The sequence below is a fragment of the Macaca fascicularis genome, chromosome X (genome assembly GCF_037993035.2).
Source record: "Macaca fascicularis isolate 582-1 chromosome X, T2T-MFA8v1.1".
NCBI lineage: Eukaryota > Metazoa > Chordata > Mammalia > Primates > Cercopithecidae > Macaca > Macaca fascicularis.
The window spans coordinates 124,922,808-124,943,319 of record NC_088395.1 but is presented as its reverse complement, the minus strand read 5'-3'; the positions used below and the strand labels follow the sequence as shown (position 1 = coordinate 124,943,319).

Sequence of the window (20,512 nt, the reverse complement as noted above, 5' to 3'; positions counted from 1 at the left end):
AAAAAAAAAAAAAAACAGAGAAAGAGAGACAGGCAGAGTCTTGCTCTGTCACTCAGGCTGGAGTGTAGTAGCACAGTCATAGCGCACTACAGCCTCAAACAATCCTCCTGCCTCAGTCTCCCAAGTAGCTGGGACTAAGGCGGGCACCAGCATGCTCAGCCATCATTCACTTATTATCCCCTCGAGATGCACTGTGTATTCCCACCTCTAGGTCTTTGACTCATGCCACACCTAGCAAGTCTATCGCTACTTCTATCTGATCTTGTTCATTCTTTAAGGTTCTCATGAAATCCCATCTTCCTTAACTACATTGGTCCATGGATCCCTTCAAACACTTTATTCAGTATTAGCTTGTATTTTACTATTTTCCTGTCATCTCACCTAGATTGGACAATAAGAATGATCTTTTCCTTTATATCCTTCATAGTGCCTACAATATTTCTGTGAAATCCAAATAATTCAATATTTGATTAACCAGCTACCTGCATCTTGCATCTCATACTCTCCTTTCCACTTCTGCTGCCACTGCCCAGGGTCAGACCCTCATCACCTGTCATCTGGATTACTGAGTTAGGCTCATATTTATTTATTCCAGCATCCAACAAACATTTAGAGGATCTACTATGTTTGAGACAATGTATTACATTCTAGAGAAATACAAAGTGGAATAAGGCATGGTCCATAATCATGTCTAATAGTGAAGACAATCACATATTGAAAACATAGTGTACAATAAGAAGTGCCATAGAACTATGTAAAAGACAGATGAACAACAGAAGGGGTGATCAACACTGCATGGAAAGGCCAGGGAAGAGCTGAGCCTAAAAGATAAGTGGATTGTGCCAGGCGGACAATTGGTTTTCTAATCAGTTGCCCTGACTCGGCTCGGGTCTCTTCCTCACTTCATCTATCATAACAGCAAGAAAAGTATCCTCCGAAGTATTTGGTGTTGCTCCATTGCATATGAATCAAAGTCCAAATTCCTTAACCTGACATTTAAGGCCTTCTGTTATTGGCACCAGATGGCCTTTCCAGCTCTTTCTTCATACTTCCTAAACTCATCACACAATGAGTTTTCACTCGTCCCTAAATAATTTTTGAACATGTAAATTTCATCTTTGCTCAGGGACCCTCTAACTGCAACATGCTCAACTCTTGTCCTGGGGAACTCTGCACTATGCTACTTGTTTCATGCTGCCTGGTCATAATCTCTCTCTCCCTTTCTAGTTTTTCTATAGTATTTTGTCTGTATTTCTGGTGTTACTGTTATCACCTTTATCTTGCATATATATTCAAATTTGACCACTAACACGGCCTCTCACATCTTTGAATTGCCACACAGAAGACAAGCCAATGGGCCAGGCGCAGTGGCTCACGTCTGTAATTCCAGCACTTTGGGAGGCTGAGGTGGGCGGATCACGAGGTCAGGAGGTCGAGACCATCCTGGCTAACACGGTGAAACCCTATCTCTACTAAAAAATACAAAAAATTAGCTGGGCATGGTGGCGGGCACCAGTAGTCCCAGCTACTCGGGAGGCTGAGGCAGGAGAATGGTGTGATCCCGGGAGGCGGAGCTTGAAGTGAGCTGAGATCACGCCACTGCACTCCAGCCTGGGTGACAGAGCAAGACTCAGTCTCAAAAAAAAAAAAAAGACAAGCCAATGTTTGCTGACTTGAATTAAGTAAATGCTGCTACTAAACCAAAACTGTTCTGTTCCCTTTACATAGTAAACTTCAAGTTTAAACTCCATGGAAGAAGCTAATGTTCTACATTTCAGAAAGTATGTGCTCCCATTTAAATAAGCATTTAAACTATGTTTAAAAACACTGTGTGCAACAAGCAACACTTGTCTTCTGACTAGGCCACCTGTATGTGTCCTCTGATTTCATCAATTCGTCATTTCAATGGGGGATGGGGACAAATTTGCTGTGATCAGTTAAGCTAAAAGATACGGCTTTTATCCAAAAGAGGCAATAACAAGTGTTGGTGAGGATGTGGAGAAAAGGGAACCTTCCTACCCTATTGGTGGGAATGTAAATTAGTACAACCACTATCAAGAACAGATTTGTTTGTATTTCTGGTATGACTGTTATCACCTTTATCTTGTATATATAGTTAAATTTGACTACTAAGATAGCTTCTCACATCTTTTCTTGTTTTGTTTTGAGACGGAGTCTCACTCTATTGCCCAGGCTGGAGTGCAGTGGTGTGATCTCGGCTCACTGCACCCACTACCTCCCAGGTTCAAGGGATTCTCCTGCCTCAGCATCCCAAGTAGCTAGTGGTGCCTGCCACCACACCCAACTAATTTTTGTATTTTTGGTAGAGACAGGGTTTCACCATGTTGGCCAGGCTGGTCTCGAACCCCTGACCTCATGTGATCCGCCCACCTCAGCCTCCCAAAGTGCTGGGATTACAGGTGTGAACTACTGTGCCCGGCCGGCCTCTCACATTTTTGAATCGCCACATAGAACACAAGCCAATGCCAATGTCTTCTATGGAGGTTTCTCAAATAACTGAAAATACAGCTACCATACGATCCAACATTCTACTCTTAGGTATATACCCAAAAGGAAGAAAATCAGTAGATCAAAGAGATCTCTGCACTCCCATGTTTGTTGCAGCACTGTTCACAATAGCCAACGTTTGTAAGCAACCTAAGTTTTCCAGTAGTCTTATGAAGACCTAGCTGAGTCTCTAGAAGGTGCTTAATTTTTTTCTTGGGCTTCCTGTCAATGAAGAGGAGTTCCTTACCACATTCCAGCTGCCTTTAACTCACCTTCAGGAAGCTAGCCAAACTATAGTTCACATTTCTGGACTCTTCGGGAATCTCCGCATACCGAATAGTCACATGGGGAATTATTGCAAGAAGCAGTGAATGTAAGACATGATGATATGTCTCGGGAAATCTCTGGCCTCGGGGAAGCTGAAATGAAATAGGCACAGAAAAAAGTCAGACTTCTGAAAGGTCTAAGTTGCCATTTTTACTTTCAAACACATTCTACAAATAAATATATCTTAACACTGATGTACAATTGTTCTCCCAACCTAAAAATGACATCACTAGTTCAAGATGTACTTGACTCTCTATAATTACAGGAACTCTCTGGATCTCTAATAATCTACCTGACTGAGGTTATCAGCAAGAATGGGTTGTTCTGCCCCAACTTTGGAATATCATGCTTCTGAGTTACAGACAAATCCCAGTTTTCATTCCACTTTTTTCCTGACACACAAAGTATGCATGCACTTCAATTTCAGTAAACGTATTATATAAATTCTGATAAAAAATAATTAAGTATAAGGTAAATATTTTGTACTTCACAAGTCTTAGCTTTATGATTCCTATGAATAAGAAAAATTGTTTTACCTTTCAAACAATTAAAAATTACAACAAATTGCATACATCACATTCCGGGATCATATCTAGTGCATAAAGTGTTTGTAACACTGCACGTGCATGGGCAAATGCTATGTCTGATTTAACCCAATGAGTCTTCTCAAGAGACATTTTTAAGCCATAAGACAAAGGCAAAGATTCAAAGGTAATGAGTTGTACATGGCAAATGATTATAGGAAAGAATCTATGTGGAAAAGTCTCTGCAGATTAGATGGTGAGAACATATCAACTGCAAGACCTCAGATTTACGCAATACATCCATTGTTTTTGTAAGCAACATTGAAAAAGCTAAGCACTCAGAGCCTTTAAATATAAAACAGGATTTGCATGGCATGGCTATCTGAGAGTAAGATTAGCTTTTTTTGTCTACATCAAATATTATTCTTATATATACAATTATCATTTGCCAACTGAAAGTTATTCTTTACCTTAATTTACTTACCTTAATCTTATTCTCTTCCAACAAGTATGTGGCCATCGACTTTGCAATTATTTCAAAGAAAAACCATGAGTACTAAAAAAAAAAAAAAAAAGAAAATCTTTAACTGTTACCAAATCTTTGAAGTTTAGCAAAGTTTGACAAATCAATATGGGTCTTGTCTTTGAATTTTACTAACATTTTCAAGTGATCCCAAGTCACTATCAAAGTCTCACAGAATATCTGCCAATGGTTTTAGCAAAAAGGTACTATTGTACTTCAGGGTTGACTGGTAATATACAAAGGAAGGATGGGAACCTTTGTCCCACTGGGGAGTATTTTATCCCCACCATTGTTTCTAATTGCCCACACGTGGTATTAAGAGCAAACTAACTTCTAGTTTATCTTGTTACCGCTTTTAAATGCTCAATGAATCTTATTACCACCTGCACCTAGCTTGGGCCCCAACCCTGGCTTTGATGTGACATTTGTGCAGCCTAAGTAGCCTAGATGTTTGCCTACGTCATATAACTTGAAGAGTAGAGAGAAGCCTCAATCAGATATACTCCAAGATACTCGAAATTCTACCATTAATAAAAGAAGTAATAAAAATAATGACAATAATAACAGCTATAATTTCTTGAGTGCCTACGATGTGCCAGGAACCATGTGTTGAATGCTTTACTTATATTTTAGCAATGAGGATTTGGAGGCTCAGAAATGCTAAATAACTGGCCCCAGGTCACAAAACTATTTTGTGACGGATACAGGATTCTAACTCAGGTCTATCTGATCCAAAAGTCTTTCTTTTACACATTTAAATGAGGGCAGGGGGTGGGTAGCTGGGGTGAAGAAGGTTCTGTGGAGAACTTCAGGAAAAGGATGCATGGGCAAAGTGGTGGGGAGAGGACGGGTCACATGTGAAACTGATGAAAGACTAGAAGCGAAACGGGAGGGTATCAAAAAAAAGTGTGTCTATGGCTGCTCTCGTTCCTTGTTGTGTCCTGTGTTCGCACCTTTAGCAATTTGTTTATTGATAAAAAATCTGCAGACTGTTTCAATATAGCTATCATCGTAGTAGCCAGGGTTTCATGTATCAGCTGGGCCTGAGGAGCACTCGGTTTTTCAGGTCGGAAGCTATACTACAAATAAACAAACAAAAAAATGAACTGTAAGACAAAACTGTCACATAAAACAAATTGCTCAGAAAGAAACTTTACTCCACAAACCTTTATGAATGATCTTAAATAACTATCCAAGCCTTCTTCGTGGCACTTTGATACAATATGTAAGAGAACCCTGAAACGACATTCACAAGAGTCAGCATGTCATACTATAATGAATTACCATATTTTGATTCTTAAGATTGTCATGTGTAGCCCCCAGAACATCTAACACTGCCTAAATAATTAAAAGTGAGATGACTGCATTAAATATAATGGTGATAGTTTAGGTGTACGAAAGATTTCAGCATCTATCATGCTCGGGTCTTATAAAATATATTTCCTAGTTCAAAAGAAGGATATTTAATTTGACAACCCAGATGTGACGTCTGTTTCTAAATCTCTGTATGTGCCTGAAGCATGGTGGTAGCTACTATGCAGTAAAAGACTTCAAATTAGATAAATATTGAGATACCCTCTAGTGAGAATAAAAGGAAGAGAATAGAAAGACACAATGAAGGCCCGGCACGGTGGCTCATGCTTGTAATCCCAGCACTTTGGGTGGCCAAGGCGGGTGGATCATGAGGTCAGGAGTTTGAGATCAGCCTGGCCAACACAGTGAAACCCCGCCTCTACTAAAAATACAAAAATTAGCTGGGTGTGGTGGCGGGCACCTGTAATCCCAGCTACTTGGGAGGCTGAGGTAGGAGATTCGCTTGAATCCGGGAGGCAGAGGTGGCAGTGAGCCAAGATTGCACCACAGCACTCCAGCCTGAGTGACAGAGCGAGACTCCACCTAAAAAAAAAAAAAAAAAAAAAAAAAGAGGAGAGAGAGAGAGAGAAAGACAGACAGAAAGAAAGAAAGAAAAGAAAAGAAAGACAGACAGAAAGAAAAGAAAGATAGAAAGAAAGAAAGGAAAAAAAAAAAGAAAGAAGAAAGAAAGAAAGAAAGAAAGAAAGAAAGAAAGAAAGAAAGAAAGAAAGAAAAGAAAGAAAAGAAACAAAGGCAATGAAAAGCATGTCAACAGACAGGGGGAAAAGGGAGAGCTGGGGCAGGTGTAATGATATGAACTATAATTGGGGTAAGAGACTAGCAGTGTCCTCAAAGTTCAGCACATATAAGAAGCACGTGGTGGGTCCTTTGACTCCATTGCTCAGCCCTTCTCCCAGAGTTTCTGATTTTGTAGGTCTGGAGTGAAGCTCAATGATTAACAATTTTACTAAATTCCCAGGTGATACTGATGCTACTGGTATGGGAACCATGTTTTGAAAACCACTGGCCTAAAGTTTCTTCCATTTTCAACCACACTATCCCCAACAGCAGCAATGCAAGCAAATGGTGTGCGGCTGTGGTGTGAGGTCTGGTGGAAGAGGTTGTGGCAACAGCAGAGGCAGCAAAGCAAGAAACTTCCAGCACTCAGCCCACAATTTAAGTATCCTGTTTTGATTTCAAAATTCAGGTGTATTGTGCATTCTACTCTACAATACATCCTTGTTTGTTTTCATATAAAAATAATACTTCCTTATTCTTTCAAGTAAAAATTGATGGCTTAGGGCCACATTCTGTTAAATATACATCCCTAGTCACCTGTGTCTATTTAAATTGATTAAAATTAAAATTAAACACAATTAAAAATTCGGTTCCTGCAGGGCGCAGTGGCTCACGCCCGTAATCCCAGCACTTTGGGAGGCCGAGGTGGGTGGATCGCCTGAGATCAGGAGTTTGAGACCAGCCTGGCCAACAGGGTGAAACCCCCATCTCTACTAAACATACAAAATTAGCCGGGCATGGTGGCAGGCGCCTGTAATTCCAGCTACTCGGGAAGCTGAGGCAGAAGAATCGCTTGAACCCAGGAGGCAAAGGCTGCAGTGAGCCGAGATTGCGCCATTGCACTACAGCTGGGGCAACAAGAGCGAAATTCCATCTCAAAAAAAAAAAAAAAATTCTGTTCCTCAGCTGAACCAGCCCCAGCTGAAGTGCTCAATAGCCACATGTGGCTGGTGGCTGCTATACTGAACAACACAAGTGTAGAACATTTACATAATTGGAGAAAGTTCAATTGGAACTTAGATATTTATCTTTTTAAATACATAAAGCAAATATTAATGAACATGAAAGGAGAAATATATTGCAATATAAAAATAGAGGACTTCAATATCCCACTTTCAACAACGGACAGATCAACCAGACAGAAAAGTAATAAGGAAATATTGGACTCGAACTACACTTAGACCAAATAGACCTAACAGACATATACAGAACATTCCATCCAACAGCAACAGAATATCCATTCTTTTCATGAACACACAGAATCGTCTCTAGGCTAGACCATATATGTTAGGCCACACACCAAGCGTTAAGAATTTTAAGAAGACTGAAATCATATCAAATGTTGTTTCCAACCACAATGGAATGAAACTAGAAATCAATCACAGGAGAAACCGTGGAAAATTCAAAATAGGTGGAAATTAAACATGTTCCTGAGTCAAAAAAGAAAAGGGAAAATTTATAATATCTTGAGACAAATGACAATGAAAACACAACATACCAAAACCTACGGAATGCAGCAACAGCAGTTCTAAGAGGGAAGTTTCTAGTAATGAATACCTCTATTAAAAGATAAGAAAGATTTCAAACAGCATCTTGGTATTATAACACCGAAACTCACATGGTGCAGTTGATAGGAACGTCATCTTCATGAGTCATATTTGTGAGAACTCGGAAGAGTTGCATAAGAATTACAGGCAGAAACTGTATCATGACTTGGATCTCCATGGCATGCAAACACTAAAATTAAGTCATTATTAGTTATGAAAACAAACAGAAATATGATAAAATTTGCACATGTGAAACAACAAAAAAATTAAGTAATGAGAAATACATTGACTAGCGTATAAGTTCAATTAAAAGTGAGCTTTCCATGGGATGGGGGCTTTTTGTTAATTAATCCACACCTCTATTTGGCACTCAGATTTTATTTCATGTTAAATACTAAAGGTAATAAGTATAATTTGGATAAACAGTTTTTGGAAAATTGACAACTGACTCCTGGTAAACCAACACTCAATTGCCTGGGGCAGTGGGGAGGAACAGACATGTTTGGAGATGATACTAGAGATGCATCTACTAACCCCCAGGCATTCTGTATCTTTTGCAGGGGAAGGTGGGCATCAGTTAATCTGGTGACAAGTTAAGTGGAATTCAATAAAGAGTGGTTCTATATGTAATTGGCTGTACACCATTACCACTACAAAACGGAAGCACGTTTGCAGTCTAAGAATCTTATAATACATTTCCTTCAAAGTGCTAACACTCTGTCTCCAATGATAAGTGCGCTACGAACATCAAAAAGAAGAAACGTGATCATATATACAGAGAAATTATACAAATAGTGAAAGTTGTTCAATTTCTTTCTTCTTTCTTCCCTTCTCTCCACATTCACTCACTCAACCAGTCAACCAAAAAAAGGAAACAAACCTCGCTGAGCATCTTTCTATATCAATTCAATGTGTAGTGCTAGGTGAAATAGAGAGGTGGATAAATCAAGTCTCTGTACTTAAAAAACTCATAAGTTCTCTTTCCCAGATTCCCTGACTCTTGCCACAATCTGTCTTCAAGACCTTCTAATGGATAACCAAAATAGTATAAATCATTTTCTCTTTAGCAGGTCTCTGTACCATTTCTCTTTACTCTCAATACATCCAACTCTCATTTCTAAATTAATCTTCCTCAAATACTCGTTACATTAGACCACCTCCTGCCAAGATTTTTTCGATGTCTCCCCATAGCCTATGACAGTGGTTCTCAACCAGGGGCCATTTTGTCCCCAACAGATTTGGCAATGTCTGGAAACGGTTTTGGTGGTCACAACCAGGGAGTGATACTGACATCTAGTGGTCAGAGGCCAGCAATGCTGCTAAATATCCTATAACGCACACACAGACCCTCATGTACAAAGAATTATTCTACCCCAAAATGTCAATAGTGCCAAGATTGAGAAATCCTGGCCTAGAGTATTAAGACCAAGTTATTTCAGACCTAACTGGCATTTTCAGCCTAAACAATCATCACTGTTCTCTACAAGGCCAAACTGGTATCTCTGGTTTCTTCACTGTTCTTGAATATATCATTTACTTTCCTACCTTTGTGTCTGTTCATAGTTTTTAGCCAAATCCTGGCCACTCTTTCAAGGCAAGTACAAACGACCACTTCAGGGAAACCATTCATTTTCTCATTCGACAAAGGGAAAACAAATGAACTCCCGATAGCCAAGCACACCAAAAACAAAAGTAAACCCAAACAAATAAAGGCCATGGTTTCTACCATCAAGTTGTTTGCAGTGTACAGGGGATAAAGGCATGGAACTAAATAACTGCAATATCAACAGTAAATACCATGATCATGGGATATACAAAATTCACAAAGAAGCCACTGAGTGTGCAACTGAGTGTGCAAGTGGGTGGGGAATGTCTGGTAAGGCCTTAGAGATGGGAAAGGGTGAATGATAAATAGAATAGTGCCAGGTAGAAAAGAGAGATGGGCATTCCCTGCTACCAGTAGCGGTCCTCTGTAATTTATTCTCAACATGACAGCCAGAGTGTTCTTTTTGAAATGCAAATTAGACATTGCCATCTTTCTGTTGTTAAAAACAAAACAAAACAAACTACCGCGAACAAAGAGCTGTCATAAGCTTCCATGCCTACGACATACCCTGCCTGTCCCTCCAAACCCATCACTTGCCATCCTCCCCCAACAATGCACACTGTACTATAGCTACATGGTCTTTTCTTTTATTTTTCTGTCCTTCACACATGCTGATGTAAGGTGTTTACATGGCTTTACCCCCTAAGGTTGTCTTCCTCTCATCCTTTCAGCTTGAAATGCCATTTCCCCCAGTAGGCCTTCCCTGACAACTCTATGTAGAGTGTACTTCCGGTCATGTTGGATCCCATTAACCTGCTCTTTTCTTCATGGCACTCGCTTATAATCTCTCTACCACAACTGGAAAAGGTATGCTGTCTAAACTGTTCCCCATTCAATTCATGGCATCCAGAACAATGTATGGCCCATACTACACGATCAATAAATATTTGGTGACTTACTGAATAAATGAATAAAATAATAAACTAGGCCGGGCCTGCAATCCCAGCACTTCGGGAGGCTGAGGTAGGCAGATTACTTGAGCTCAGGAGTTCGAGACCAGCCTGGCCAACATGGTGAAACCCCATCTCCACTAAAAATACAAAAATTAGCCAGGTATGGTGGCGCATGTCTGTAGTCCCAGCTACTCGGGAGGCTGAGGCAGGAGAACAGCTTGAACCCGGGAGGCAGAGGTTGCAGTGAGCTGAGTTTGCAACATTGCACTCCAGCCTGGGCAACAGAGTGAGACTCTGTCTTCCCCTTCCCCCCAAAAAAAGACAGGAGCCCTCTAGCCTACAGTAGTTCCTCAGTTCACCAAACCCTCAGCACTTGTACACCGTATCACATACTGGACATTTCATCATATATTGCTTTGAACTATTAATTGTATTATTGACAGACTGTCATTTAACTTATGTGTGTCCTGTCTCTTCAGTTAGACTATAAGTTCCCCTATGGACAATAACCCTAAATTATTCTTCTCTGTAAGCCTCAAAGAACTAGGAAAATACTAAATATATAAGAAGAGCTCAAAAAGTGGATGGTAAATGAATTCTTGAAACAATGTCATTTATAGGAACAACAGATAGCAAGGTGTAGTAGAAAGAACATGGGACTCGTCATAGTCTCACCCCAGTTCTGCTACTAACCAGTTGAATGACTACAGGCAAGTCACCTCTACTTGGGCCCCAGCTTCCTCATCTGTTAAAAAAAAAACCAAAAAAAAGCCTTGACTGGACGTGGTTGCTCACACCTGTAATGCCAGCACTTTAGGAGGCCCAGATGGGCAGATTACCTGAGGTGAGGAGTTCAAGACCAACCTGGCCAACATGGCGAAACCCCATCTCTACCAAAAATACAAAAAAAAAAAAAATATATTAGCTGGGCATGGTGGCGGGCACCTATAGTCCCAGCTACTCAGGAGGCTGAGGCAGGAGAATCACTTTAACCCAGGAGGCGGAGGTTGCAGTGAGCTGAGATTGCACCACTGCACTCCAGCCTGGGCGACAGAGCGACACTCTGTCTCAAAAAAAGAAAGAAGAAAAAAAATCTTGAGAATCCTTTTCCGCACTAAGGTTATATAGAGGAGCTTGGCTATTTCTGAAATCACAAGGTATTTCATTGACTGCCACTAGAGGGAGAGTGTAGGTCACATAAATATCAGAAATTTCACATCTTCAAAAAACCAAATACGAGCGCTTTTCCATTTTAAGAATACCCGTATATATGAAAATGATGTTCTTTTCCATTCCACTTGATCAAAACTTTTATAAAACTTTCCCATGTGAAGAACAAGCATTAACAAAGCATTCATACATATTGAGGTACTAGACATTTACCTGAGGAAAGGATTTAAAAGTTAGATGATTATCATACCTTTTTTTTTTTTTTTTTTTTTTGAGACAGGGTCTTGCTCTGTGGCCCAGGCTGGAGTGCAGTGGCATGATCACAGCTTACTGGAGACTCAACCTCCTCCCACGTCAGCCTCCCAAGTAGCTGGGATTACAGACATGTGCCACTATGCCTGGCTAATTTTTGTATTTTTTTGTACAGATGGGTTTCACCATGTTGATCAGGCTGGTCTCGAACTCCAGGGTTCAAGCAACCTGCCTGCCTGGGCCTCCCAAGGTGCTGGGATTACAGGCATGAGCCATTGTACCTGGCCTATAATACTTCTTAATGATGGTTAAGAACATATAGTCATATAGCCACCACTTACTGACTGTCTCCCTTCTACTCTTGAACAGTATGTTTTCTATATGGTAAGCAGAATGACACCTTAAAAACCAAAGTCACATCATGTCACACCTCTGTCCAAAGCTCCATAAGGCTTCCTATCTCACTCAGAGTGAATTCAAACTCCTCGCCATGGCTTATAAGGCCTTACTTGACAAGCTCCCAGCAACCTCCCCGAGGTAATGTCCTATCACTCTGTGTCCCAGCCACACTGGGATTCTTGCTGTTCCCCGAACACATCAAGCCAAGCTCCTGGGGGCCTTTGTACTTTCTGTTCCCAGCTCTCCCCGAGATATCCACATGGCTGGCACTCATTTCCTTTAGGTCTCTGTTCAAATGTGCCTTTACTAGAGAGATTTTCTCTGGCCACTTTAAAACAGGGACCCCTTGTAAATCTCTGCTCCCCTTCATTGTGCTGGTTTTCTTTATAACAGTTATTACCATATGAGATGACGTATATATTTATTCACTTATGTGTTTACTGTCTGTCTCAACAAGTAAGCTCTTTGACAATAGGGATATTATTTGTTTTCTTCACTTAAATTTCCAATGCTTAAAATGATGCCTGGCCCATAGGAAGCACTAAAGGAATAAGTGTGGCATGAACGATTACTATCTGGCAGATGCTCTAATCTTTTTTTTTTTTTTTAAACAAACAAACAAAAAAGCAGAATCTCGCTCCGTCACCCAGGCTGGCGCGATCTCAGCTCACTGCAACCTCCGCCGGCCTTCTCAGGTTCAAGCGATTCTCCTGCCTCAGCCTCCTGAGTAGCTGGGATTACAGGTACCTGCCACCACGTCTGGCTGATTTTTGTATTCTTAGCAGACACAGGGTTTCACCATGATGGCCAGGCTGGTCTTGAACTCCTGAGCTCAAGCAATCTCCCTGCCTCGGCCTCCCAAAGTGCTGGGATTACAGGTGTGAGGCACCATGCCCAGCCCCATTATCTAATTTAAGTCTCACAATCATCCTACAAGATGGGCACTATTGTTATCCCCACATGACATATGAAGAAACAAAGGCTCAGAGAAGTAACTTGGTCATGGTCAGTTACAGAGCTAGTAAGTGACATGTGGGATACAAGCTCAGTTTATTATTCCAGAACCCATATATTTGATCTCATCTCATACGACCTCTCTGAAAGAAATGAACATTTTTGTTCCTGAGTATATCATTAAGTAACAGCATATGTCCAAAGGTAAATCCTAAAGATGTGTGATTTAAAATAAAATTTCCTCAGACTTGCTATAGCTATCTTATTAAAGGAACAATTAAAAGAAGAGAGCCACTGTCAGGCAAATTATGACATGCACTGTAGTCCTAGCACACAGGCAAAAAATCACGTGTTAGGTCCTCTATACATGTGGTAAGACACAATATTCCAACATGCATAAAGTATGTGTCTTCGTTAGCCAGCCCCTTTCTTAGTCTATCACCCATGGACACAAGAACAATTTCACATTTCATTCCAAGCCAAAGTGATTCCATTCCTCTGGCCCTTTCCCCCACAGCATCCTCCACCTTTATTGGGCAGTCAGCAGGAAGACAAAGGCCCTGAAAAATCAATTTATGGACCCAAAATAAACATTTTCATGAGAGTTTCAAAAATATGATGCTGCGTTGTTGCTATTACATTTTCTTCCTAATGTCGCCACTCTGCTGTCTGGTTCTAAACAGCCACATGATGGAAAAATACATCATAGAAAGTATTCTCTTGAGGAAATACAGCCAAAAATATTTTAAACTGTCTGTTTGCTTTTTTTTCCCCACACCAAAATGTGGCAACAGAAAGATAAGAAAGACAAACCTTTCGCAGAAAGCTGCTGTTCATTTACCTTTAAATATTTAATGAGCTCCCCTGGAACTTCTTTCGAGCCTGACTGAATCAGCTGGCAGTGATGGAAGAATTTGTGCACATGCAGATCCTGGAACACAGATGGAAACAGCCATATGAAATTTGATTCATTATCCTCAAATGCAAGCTCTCTACCTTTCCCTCCTGCTGTATCTTGCAGACCTACTTATCCGGTATTTTAATGCCCGGGCTCAGCAGCTCTTGACCACCACACAAAGCAGCAAAACCAGGTAAATCTGGCATGTACATAAGCACATGGGGTAGGCCACCATTTATTTATTTATTTATTTATTTATTTATTTATTTATTTATTTTGAGATGGAGTCTTGCTCTGTCGCCCAGGCTGGAGTGCTGTGGCGCGATCTCGGCTCACTACAAGCTCCGCCTCCCGGGTTCACGCCATTCTCCTGACTCAGCCTCCCGAGTAGCTGGGACTACAGGCACCTGCCACCACGCCCGGCTAATTTTTTTTTTATATATTTTTAGTAGAGACGGGGTTTCACTGTGTTAGCCAAGATGGTCTCGATCTCCTGACCTCATGATTCGCCCGCCTCGGCCTCCCATAGTGCTGGGATTACAGGCGTGAGCCACTGCGCCCGGCCGGTAGGCCACCATTTATGCCCAACTAGCTAAACATTCATTTGATTCCGACTTTGACTAGTGTGTTCTATGAAGTTGGGCTGCTTCTCCATTTTAATGAAATAAGCAGAAATAAAGGTCTGAACTGAAAAATATACAGATAAATAAATAATAAAGATCTGAACTGATAAAGAAAAGATAGCAGCAGGAAGTTAGCAGAACAATAGTCTCAGGCATTCAATACCCAAATTTGCCATGGCACTTCACTGGCAAGGGAGTCCAACTGTCCTATGTGGAATCCATATATACTGATTTTGTAGACAGCAGGACTACATCAGGAACTAGAATAATGAAATGTGTGTTTTGACCTGATTCCCCTGATTACTACTCTGTGACCTTGGGTAAGTCACCTAACCTGCCTGAGCCTCAGTTTCCTCACCTATAAAATGGAGATGATGGCTTTCACATTCCTTTCAGAGTTCAATGAGGCTCAAATCAGTTAATGAGAATAAAAAGATAGTGTAATTTGAGAGAACTATAATATTTGAGACAGAATGACTTCTTTTTTTTTTTTAAAGAGACAGGGTCTTACTCTGTCTTCCAGGCAGGAGTGCAGTGGCGGAATCACAGTTCACTGCAGCTTTGAACTTCTGAGCTCAAGCAATCCTCCTGCCTTAGCCTCCCAAAGTACTGGGATTATAGGCATGAGCCACTGCACCTGGCCAGGTGTTATTATTAATGAGAAAATCTTGCAGGTCACATCTTCTCTAAGGCTGTAGTAATCAAATGTGGTCTATTTTAATCAAACAAACTCAAGTATAAAAATTGACAAAATTCAAACGATGCAACTTACTTGAGTGTAAATGGTAGATTCTAAGTGGCTTTTAATCTTCAGCAAAGGCTTTGCACCATCTACCCATTTAATATCCACGTTACATTGCTGTGAACAGAAAATTGAGTTTCTGTAACATAACAATGGATAGATGAACAACATATAATATCTTTATGCATTTAAATATTTTTTCAGAAATGAATGCATTAATTTCATACCAAGAGATTATTGGAGAAAATACCCTACCTTTAGAATAAATATATCATAAATCATTTTAAATTTCCAATCCTTTGCAGACTGATATTTTCATAAACTACAGTAAAATGAATTACTTAAATATTTTTTAATATTATGCACAAAATCTGAGCCCCACTAAAAAATTGTTATTAAAATCAACAGACATAAAATTACTTTGTCAAACTGCTACAAATTCTAAACATGCACATTTCATGTTTATTTCTGTTGTGGACCCGCACCGGCCCTCAGACCTCACTTTGAGTAACATTGTATTAAACAATCGAGACCAACAGAATTCTATTTTTTGCACATTTAATCATGATTACTTCAACAAATGCAGTATTTTCCTACCCTTCTTGATTCCGCATCATTCAGATTCAAGTAGCCTGGGGGAAGATTGGCGGAAACTGGCAGCTGCTGCTCAAATGTGATGATTCTACCATCTTTCAGCAAAGGTACCCAGGCAAACCCAACTGCCAAGATAATAACCAACCGTGAGAAAGGAAATAACAAATGCAATCAGTAGGGGGCAGGGCAGGGTGGTGATGTCTCCAGGGATCTATGTGTGGGAGTTCAGGTGCTGAGCAACTGAGTACTGGGGAAGGAACCATGGGGTTTGGATGAACTCTCAATCCCAGCCTGACCACTAACAAGTTATGTACTCTATTTCCTTGACCATAGAAACGGGAATAACAACACAAGAATCTTTTTCATCTTTTCATCTACAAGAATTATTGAGAAACCAAAGTGAGATTACATGAAAACACTTTAAAACGTTATAAGTGCATCAATATCATTATCTTTATGCTTTGGGAAATATTTTTGGTAGATTTATTTTTAAAAGGCTCAGATAGTTCTCATCCATTCTTACACTAAGAGTACAGAGTCTCATGGCTGAGACTATTTCAGATAACAATCACATGCTCCAGAATTTCTTATGGCAACCCTAGGGTAAGGAACTGGAAAATGAAGGTCACAAAGTCACGGTCACACTCCATATTTATACAAGGCAGTAGGCATAAATCATTTAGTTAGGCAGAGTTTTCCTGATTACAGAAGGAAGAGGTGTAGGTGGAGGTAGGAGAATGCAGCCAGGGAATAGTGTTTATGACTTGAATCTATCAAGAGACTTGAATCTATCAAGAGATTTTCCCCAATCTCTACATTTCTTAACAGTTCTCCCCAAAAGAGCCTTTTGGCTTTCAATTAGAAAACTCATCATGTTCTAGCTAAAAAAGCCAGAGCCATCTGTGTTGCTCAAGTTGAGTGGTGTCAGTATTTCCATTATACAGATTACTCTGGGATTCAAGTGTTTATAACTCAGCTGTAAAAAAGCTTGCTCTGGACTGAGTTTTGGCATATGACAGAGGGTATTGGCTGGAGAACATTTTTTAAAGCCACTGCTTTCTGATTCTTTAAAATTCTTTGTGTGACTGTGTGTGTGTGTGTGTGTGTGTGTGTGTGTGTGTGTGAGATACTGTGAACACAGAAGTCAACACAAATCTGGTTAGAATGTTTTCATTTATGTGTTTAATTTGGCAAATGCTTTAATTCTTAAAAGGAGACTAAAACATTGCTTCTTTAAGTAGACTAAATGGCTTTCTCAGACTCCGAAATGTGCCTGATGGGCATCTTTACTAGTTCAACTACACAAATGGTTTACCCAGACCTTTTCTTTTATAAAAGGCAGAGGAAAGTAACATGAGCAGAAGAACCATTAGAAATGACTCTGTCAAAGTAGTTAAACTAAAAATTTGATGAATGAGAAAAGATTTCCAGCCCTGAAAATAGGAAAATGAAAGGAAAATCTATTTCTTGTTCTTATGCAACATTTTAAAATAGAAATTTTTATTGAGACCTCACATTCAGATATACCATACAATTCATTTATTTAAAGTGTACATATAGTGGTTCTTAGTATATTTGTGAAGTTGTATCTCCATGACCACCACTTAATTCCAGAAATTTTCATCACCCCCAAAATAAATCCCATAGCCCTTATAAGTCACTCCCCATTTCCCTCTTCTCCCAGACCCTGGCAACTGATAGTCTACTTTCTGTCTCTGTGGGACTGCTTAGGCAACATTTTTGTACTGTAAATGAATCAGAGCACAACCAAGCATGTCCCCTATTCAAAACTCATAGAGAGCACTTGGAAGCTGCAAAGGCACAATGTCAAGCACACCATCTGGCTCAAAGGTGGGAAGTCACTTAAAGAATGGACAGTTCAAAGTGATGAGTGGCTCACAGAATAACCATTTCATGCTCCACTGAGCATCTTGTCCACCTCTGTCTAGGATTTGGATAACGAATCGGTAATTTAGCTTTCAGGATGTACACATGGTCATGGGTTCTTATCATTCTGCTAGTTTTCTTCTCAATCCTCAAAGCCCCTACCCTGAACTAACTGCAATTTCTATGGGGATGAAGAACAGATCCACACTACCTGCAAAGGGAACTCCCTCATTTTCAGTTCTACTGCCTGCTAGGTATCACTCCAATGTCTCACTAGCACCTAAAACTCAACTGATGTTGTCCCAAACCTGCCATCCCTACCCACAGTTTTGCTACTGGCAATGCCTTCTTTCCAACCACCCAGTTTTGAAACTTCATTGCTAACTAAATCATCTCTCTAATAGCCAATCACTTACCAGGTCCAATATGTTCTTCTTCTGCACTTCCCTTTCTCTCTGCCCACCCCACACCCACCCCACTACTGCCATAGTGCGGCCTCTTCCTTTCCTGGACCTTTGAAATAACCCTCTAACTGGTTTTCCTTTCTTCCTCTTCCTGCTCCTACTTGCCTTGCCCATTATACTGCTGCCTGATTGGTTTTCCTGAAAAACAGCTCTAATGTTTAAAACTCTCCAATAATTCCATTGTGGTGATGGAATAAAATCAAATCTATAGCCTGGTATTCAAGGCTTTCCAAAATCTGATGCCTCCTGTTCAACCTGACATCCTATGATCCCCCTCCTAGCACCCTGTGCTCCAGGATTAGTGAACTACTTGTGGTTTCCTGTCCATGCTCCTTGATACTCTGCCTCTGTACAAGCTGCTCCTTCACCTCATAATCCCCTACATTCCTGCCATCGTTGCATTATTGAACCCCACCCAACCCTTTAAGGCCTCACTCAAACACCATCTCCTAGAAGCCTTCTCTGATTCTCAGCCACTCGTCCCTCCACCAGCTGAATAATTCGCTCTTCAATAACTCGCATTATTGAACCCCACCCAACCCTTTAAGGCCTCACTCAAACACCATCTCCTAGAAGCCTTCTCTAATTCTCAGCCACTCGTCCCTCCACCAGTTGAATAACTTGCTCTTCTGAGTTCACGTTGCACTACTTTCTTAAACACCACTTTCTATCTTGTATTATAATTGTTTACGCAGGACTCATTTCCCTTACTAGATCATATCCTCACTGAAGATGAGATCTGTGTTTGATTCTCCACTATATTCTCCAAAGTGCCTACTACAGTATCTTGTACATAATACAGTTTGAGTATGCCTTATCTGAAACTTTTAGGAACAGAAGTATTTCAAATTTCTGATATTTTCAGATTTTGGAATATTTGCATTATACCAGTTGAGTATCTCAAATCCAAAAATTCAGAATATGAAATGTTCCAATGAGCATTTCCTTTGAAGATCTTGCCGGTGCTCAAAAAGTTTCCAATTTTGGAGAATTTTGGACTTGGGGATCTGGGATGCTCAACCTGTATGCAGAAATATTTGCTGAATGAATCAATGAATATTACAGACTAGCTGGGATCTGAATCTTAGGACATGCTGATGTTCATAAAGTGCTTGTGATACAAGCTGTGTTCACAAGGCCTTCTATTTCTGCTAAGGATGCTACCCATTGGTTTACCTAAAGCCTTGCTGAATGGGCCCATGACGAGAGCTTCACTACTGAAGCTTATTCAAGTTTGTTAAATCAGTTATCTTCTCATTAGAACTAGTCAACCCCCCGCCTCCCTCTGGCTCACAGATGTCCCTGGGTCTGGGCTCACTTCCCTCTTCCTCAGTGAGCAGAACTGGAAAATTCTGGTTGCTGGGCAATTCTACATAAAAGAAATAACAAAAATACTATATCGCAATATGTGTTTCTTTTTGAGAATAGCAATATTACTTTATGTTGCTTATAGTAGTCTAAGCACATTGGCAAGCATATGGACAATGATATTTGGTAGAAATGATACTAAAATGAACATATAATATGCATTTTACCAATGAGCTTTTAAAATTAGAAATGTGCTTGATATGGTTTGGCTGTGTCCCAGCCCAAATCTCAATGTGAATTGTATCTCCCAGAATTCTCAAGTGTTGTGGGAGGGACCCAGCGGGAGGTAATTGAATCATGGGGGCCAGTCTTTCCCGTGCTATTCTCGTGATAATGAATAAGTCTCATGAGATCTGATGGGTTTATCAAGGGTTTCTGCTTTAGCTTCTTCCTCATTTTTCTCTTGCCGCTGCCAAGAAGTGCCTTTCACTTCTTGCCATGATTCTGAGGCCTCCTCAGCCATGTGGAAGTGTAAGGTTCAATTAAACCTCTTTTTCTCCCCAGTCTCGGGTACGTCTTTATCAGCAGCATGAAAATGAATGAATACAGTGGTTTTTGGTCAAGGGAAGAAGTGGTCTATAGCATAATGAAAAGAGATTATATCCTGGACAATTCCATTTCAAATAACTGTAGGAGAGAGGCATTTAAAGAGTACACATACCTGGAGTTTCAACTGTGTCCTGCTTTTTGGTTGTCCCCTTTGTGTTAATTTCACAACTTACATGATAAAAAGTGAAAAGCAAATGATGTTTTTGATGTAGGTGAATGGGAAGCTCAATTTTAATCTGAAATGAAAGCAAAATTACACATGGCACTTTGTTTTCTCAAGCTGAAACTATCAGACATTTAGTTCAGTTTCATCATACTGCTCCAAAAATACTTCCTAAAGGACTGGCCAAGTGGCCAAATAGTATCATTTAAATATATTCCAAATGCTTTTCTGGTCAGTTTCAGTTTGACAGCAATATTCTGAGTTGTGAGAGTTGATTTATTACTTTTGCTGGAGAGTACAATGGATTCTCCTGGATTCAATTTTGCAGCATAATTTTCTAAAACACTAAGTCAAAACCACATCCTCACAG

General features: G+C 40.2%; 1 protein-coding gene across 4 annotated transcripts in view; it reads right to left on the bottom strand.

Moving 5' to 3' along the window:
• Window positions 1-20,512, bottom strand: part of DOCK11 (dedicator of cytokinesis 11) — a 190,581-nt gene that overhangs the window by 72,525 nt on the left and 97,544 nt on the right. For all 4 annotated transcript variants that reach the window (XM_005594441.5, XM_005594442.5, XM_074029891.1 and 1 more), the window contains 9 exons: window positions 20,092-20,215; window positions 15,715-15,836; window positions 15,148-15,234; window positions 13,696-13,785; window positions 7,652-7,770; window positions 5,049-5,118; window positions 4,836-4,961; window positions 3,844-3,915; window positions 2,781-2,927 (listed from right to left, as the gene is read on the bottom strand). In XM_005594441.5, coding sequence (XP_005594498.3) covers window positions 2,781-2,927; window positions 3,844-3,915; window positions 4,836-4,961; window positions 5,049-5,118; window positions 7,652-7,770; window positions 13,696-13,785; window positions 15,148-15,234; window positions 15,715-15,836; window positions 20,092-20,215 — 957 coding nt within the window. The remainder of the gene's footprint in view (window positions 1-2,780; window positions 2,928-3,843; window positions 3,916-4,835; window positions 4,962-5,048; window positions 5,119-7,651; window positions 7,771-13,695; window positions 13,786-15,147; window positions 15,235-15,714; window positions 15,837-20,091; window positions 20,216-20,512) is intronic.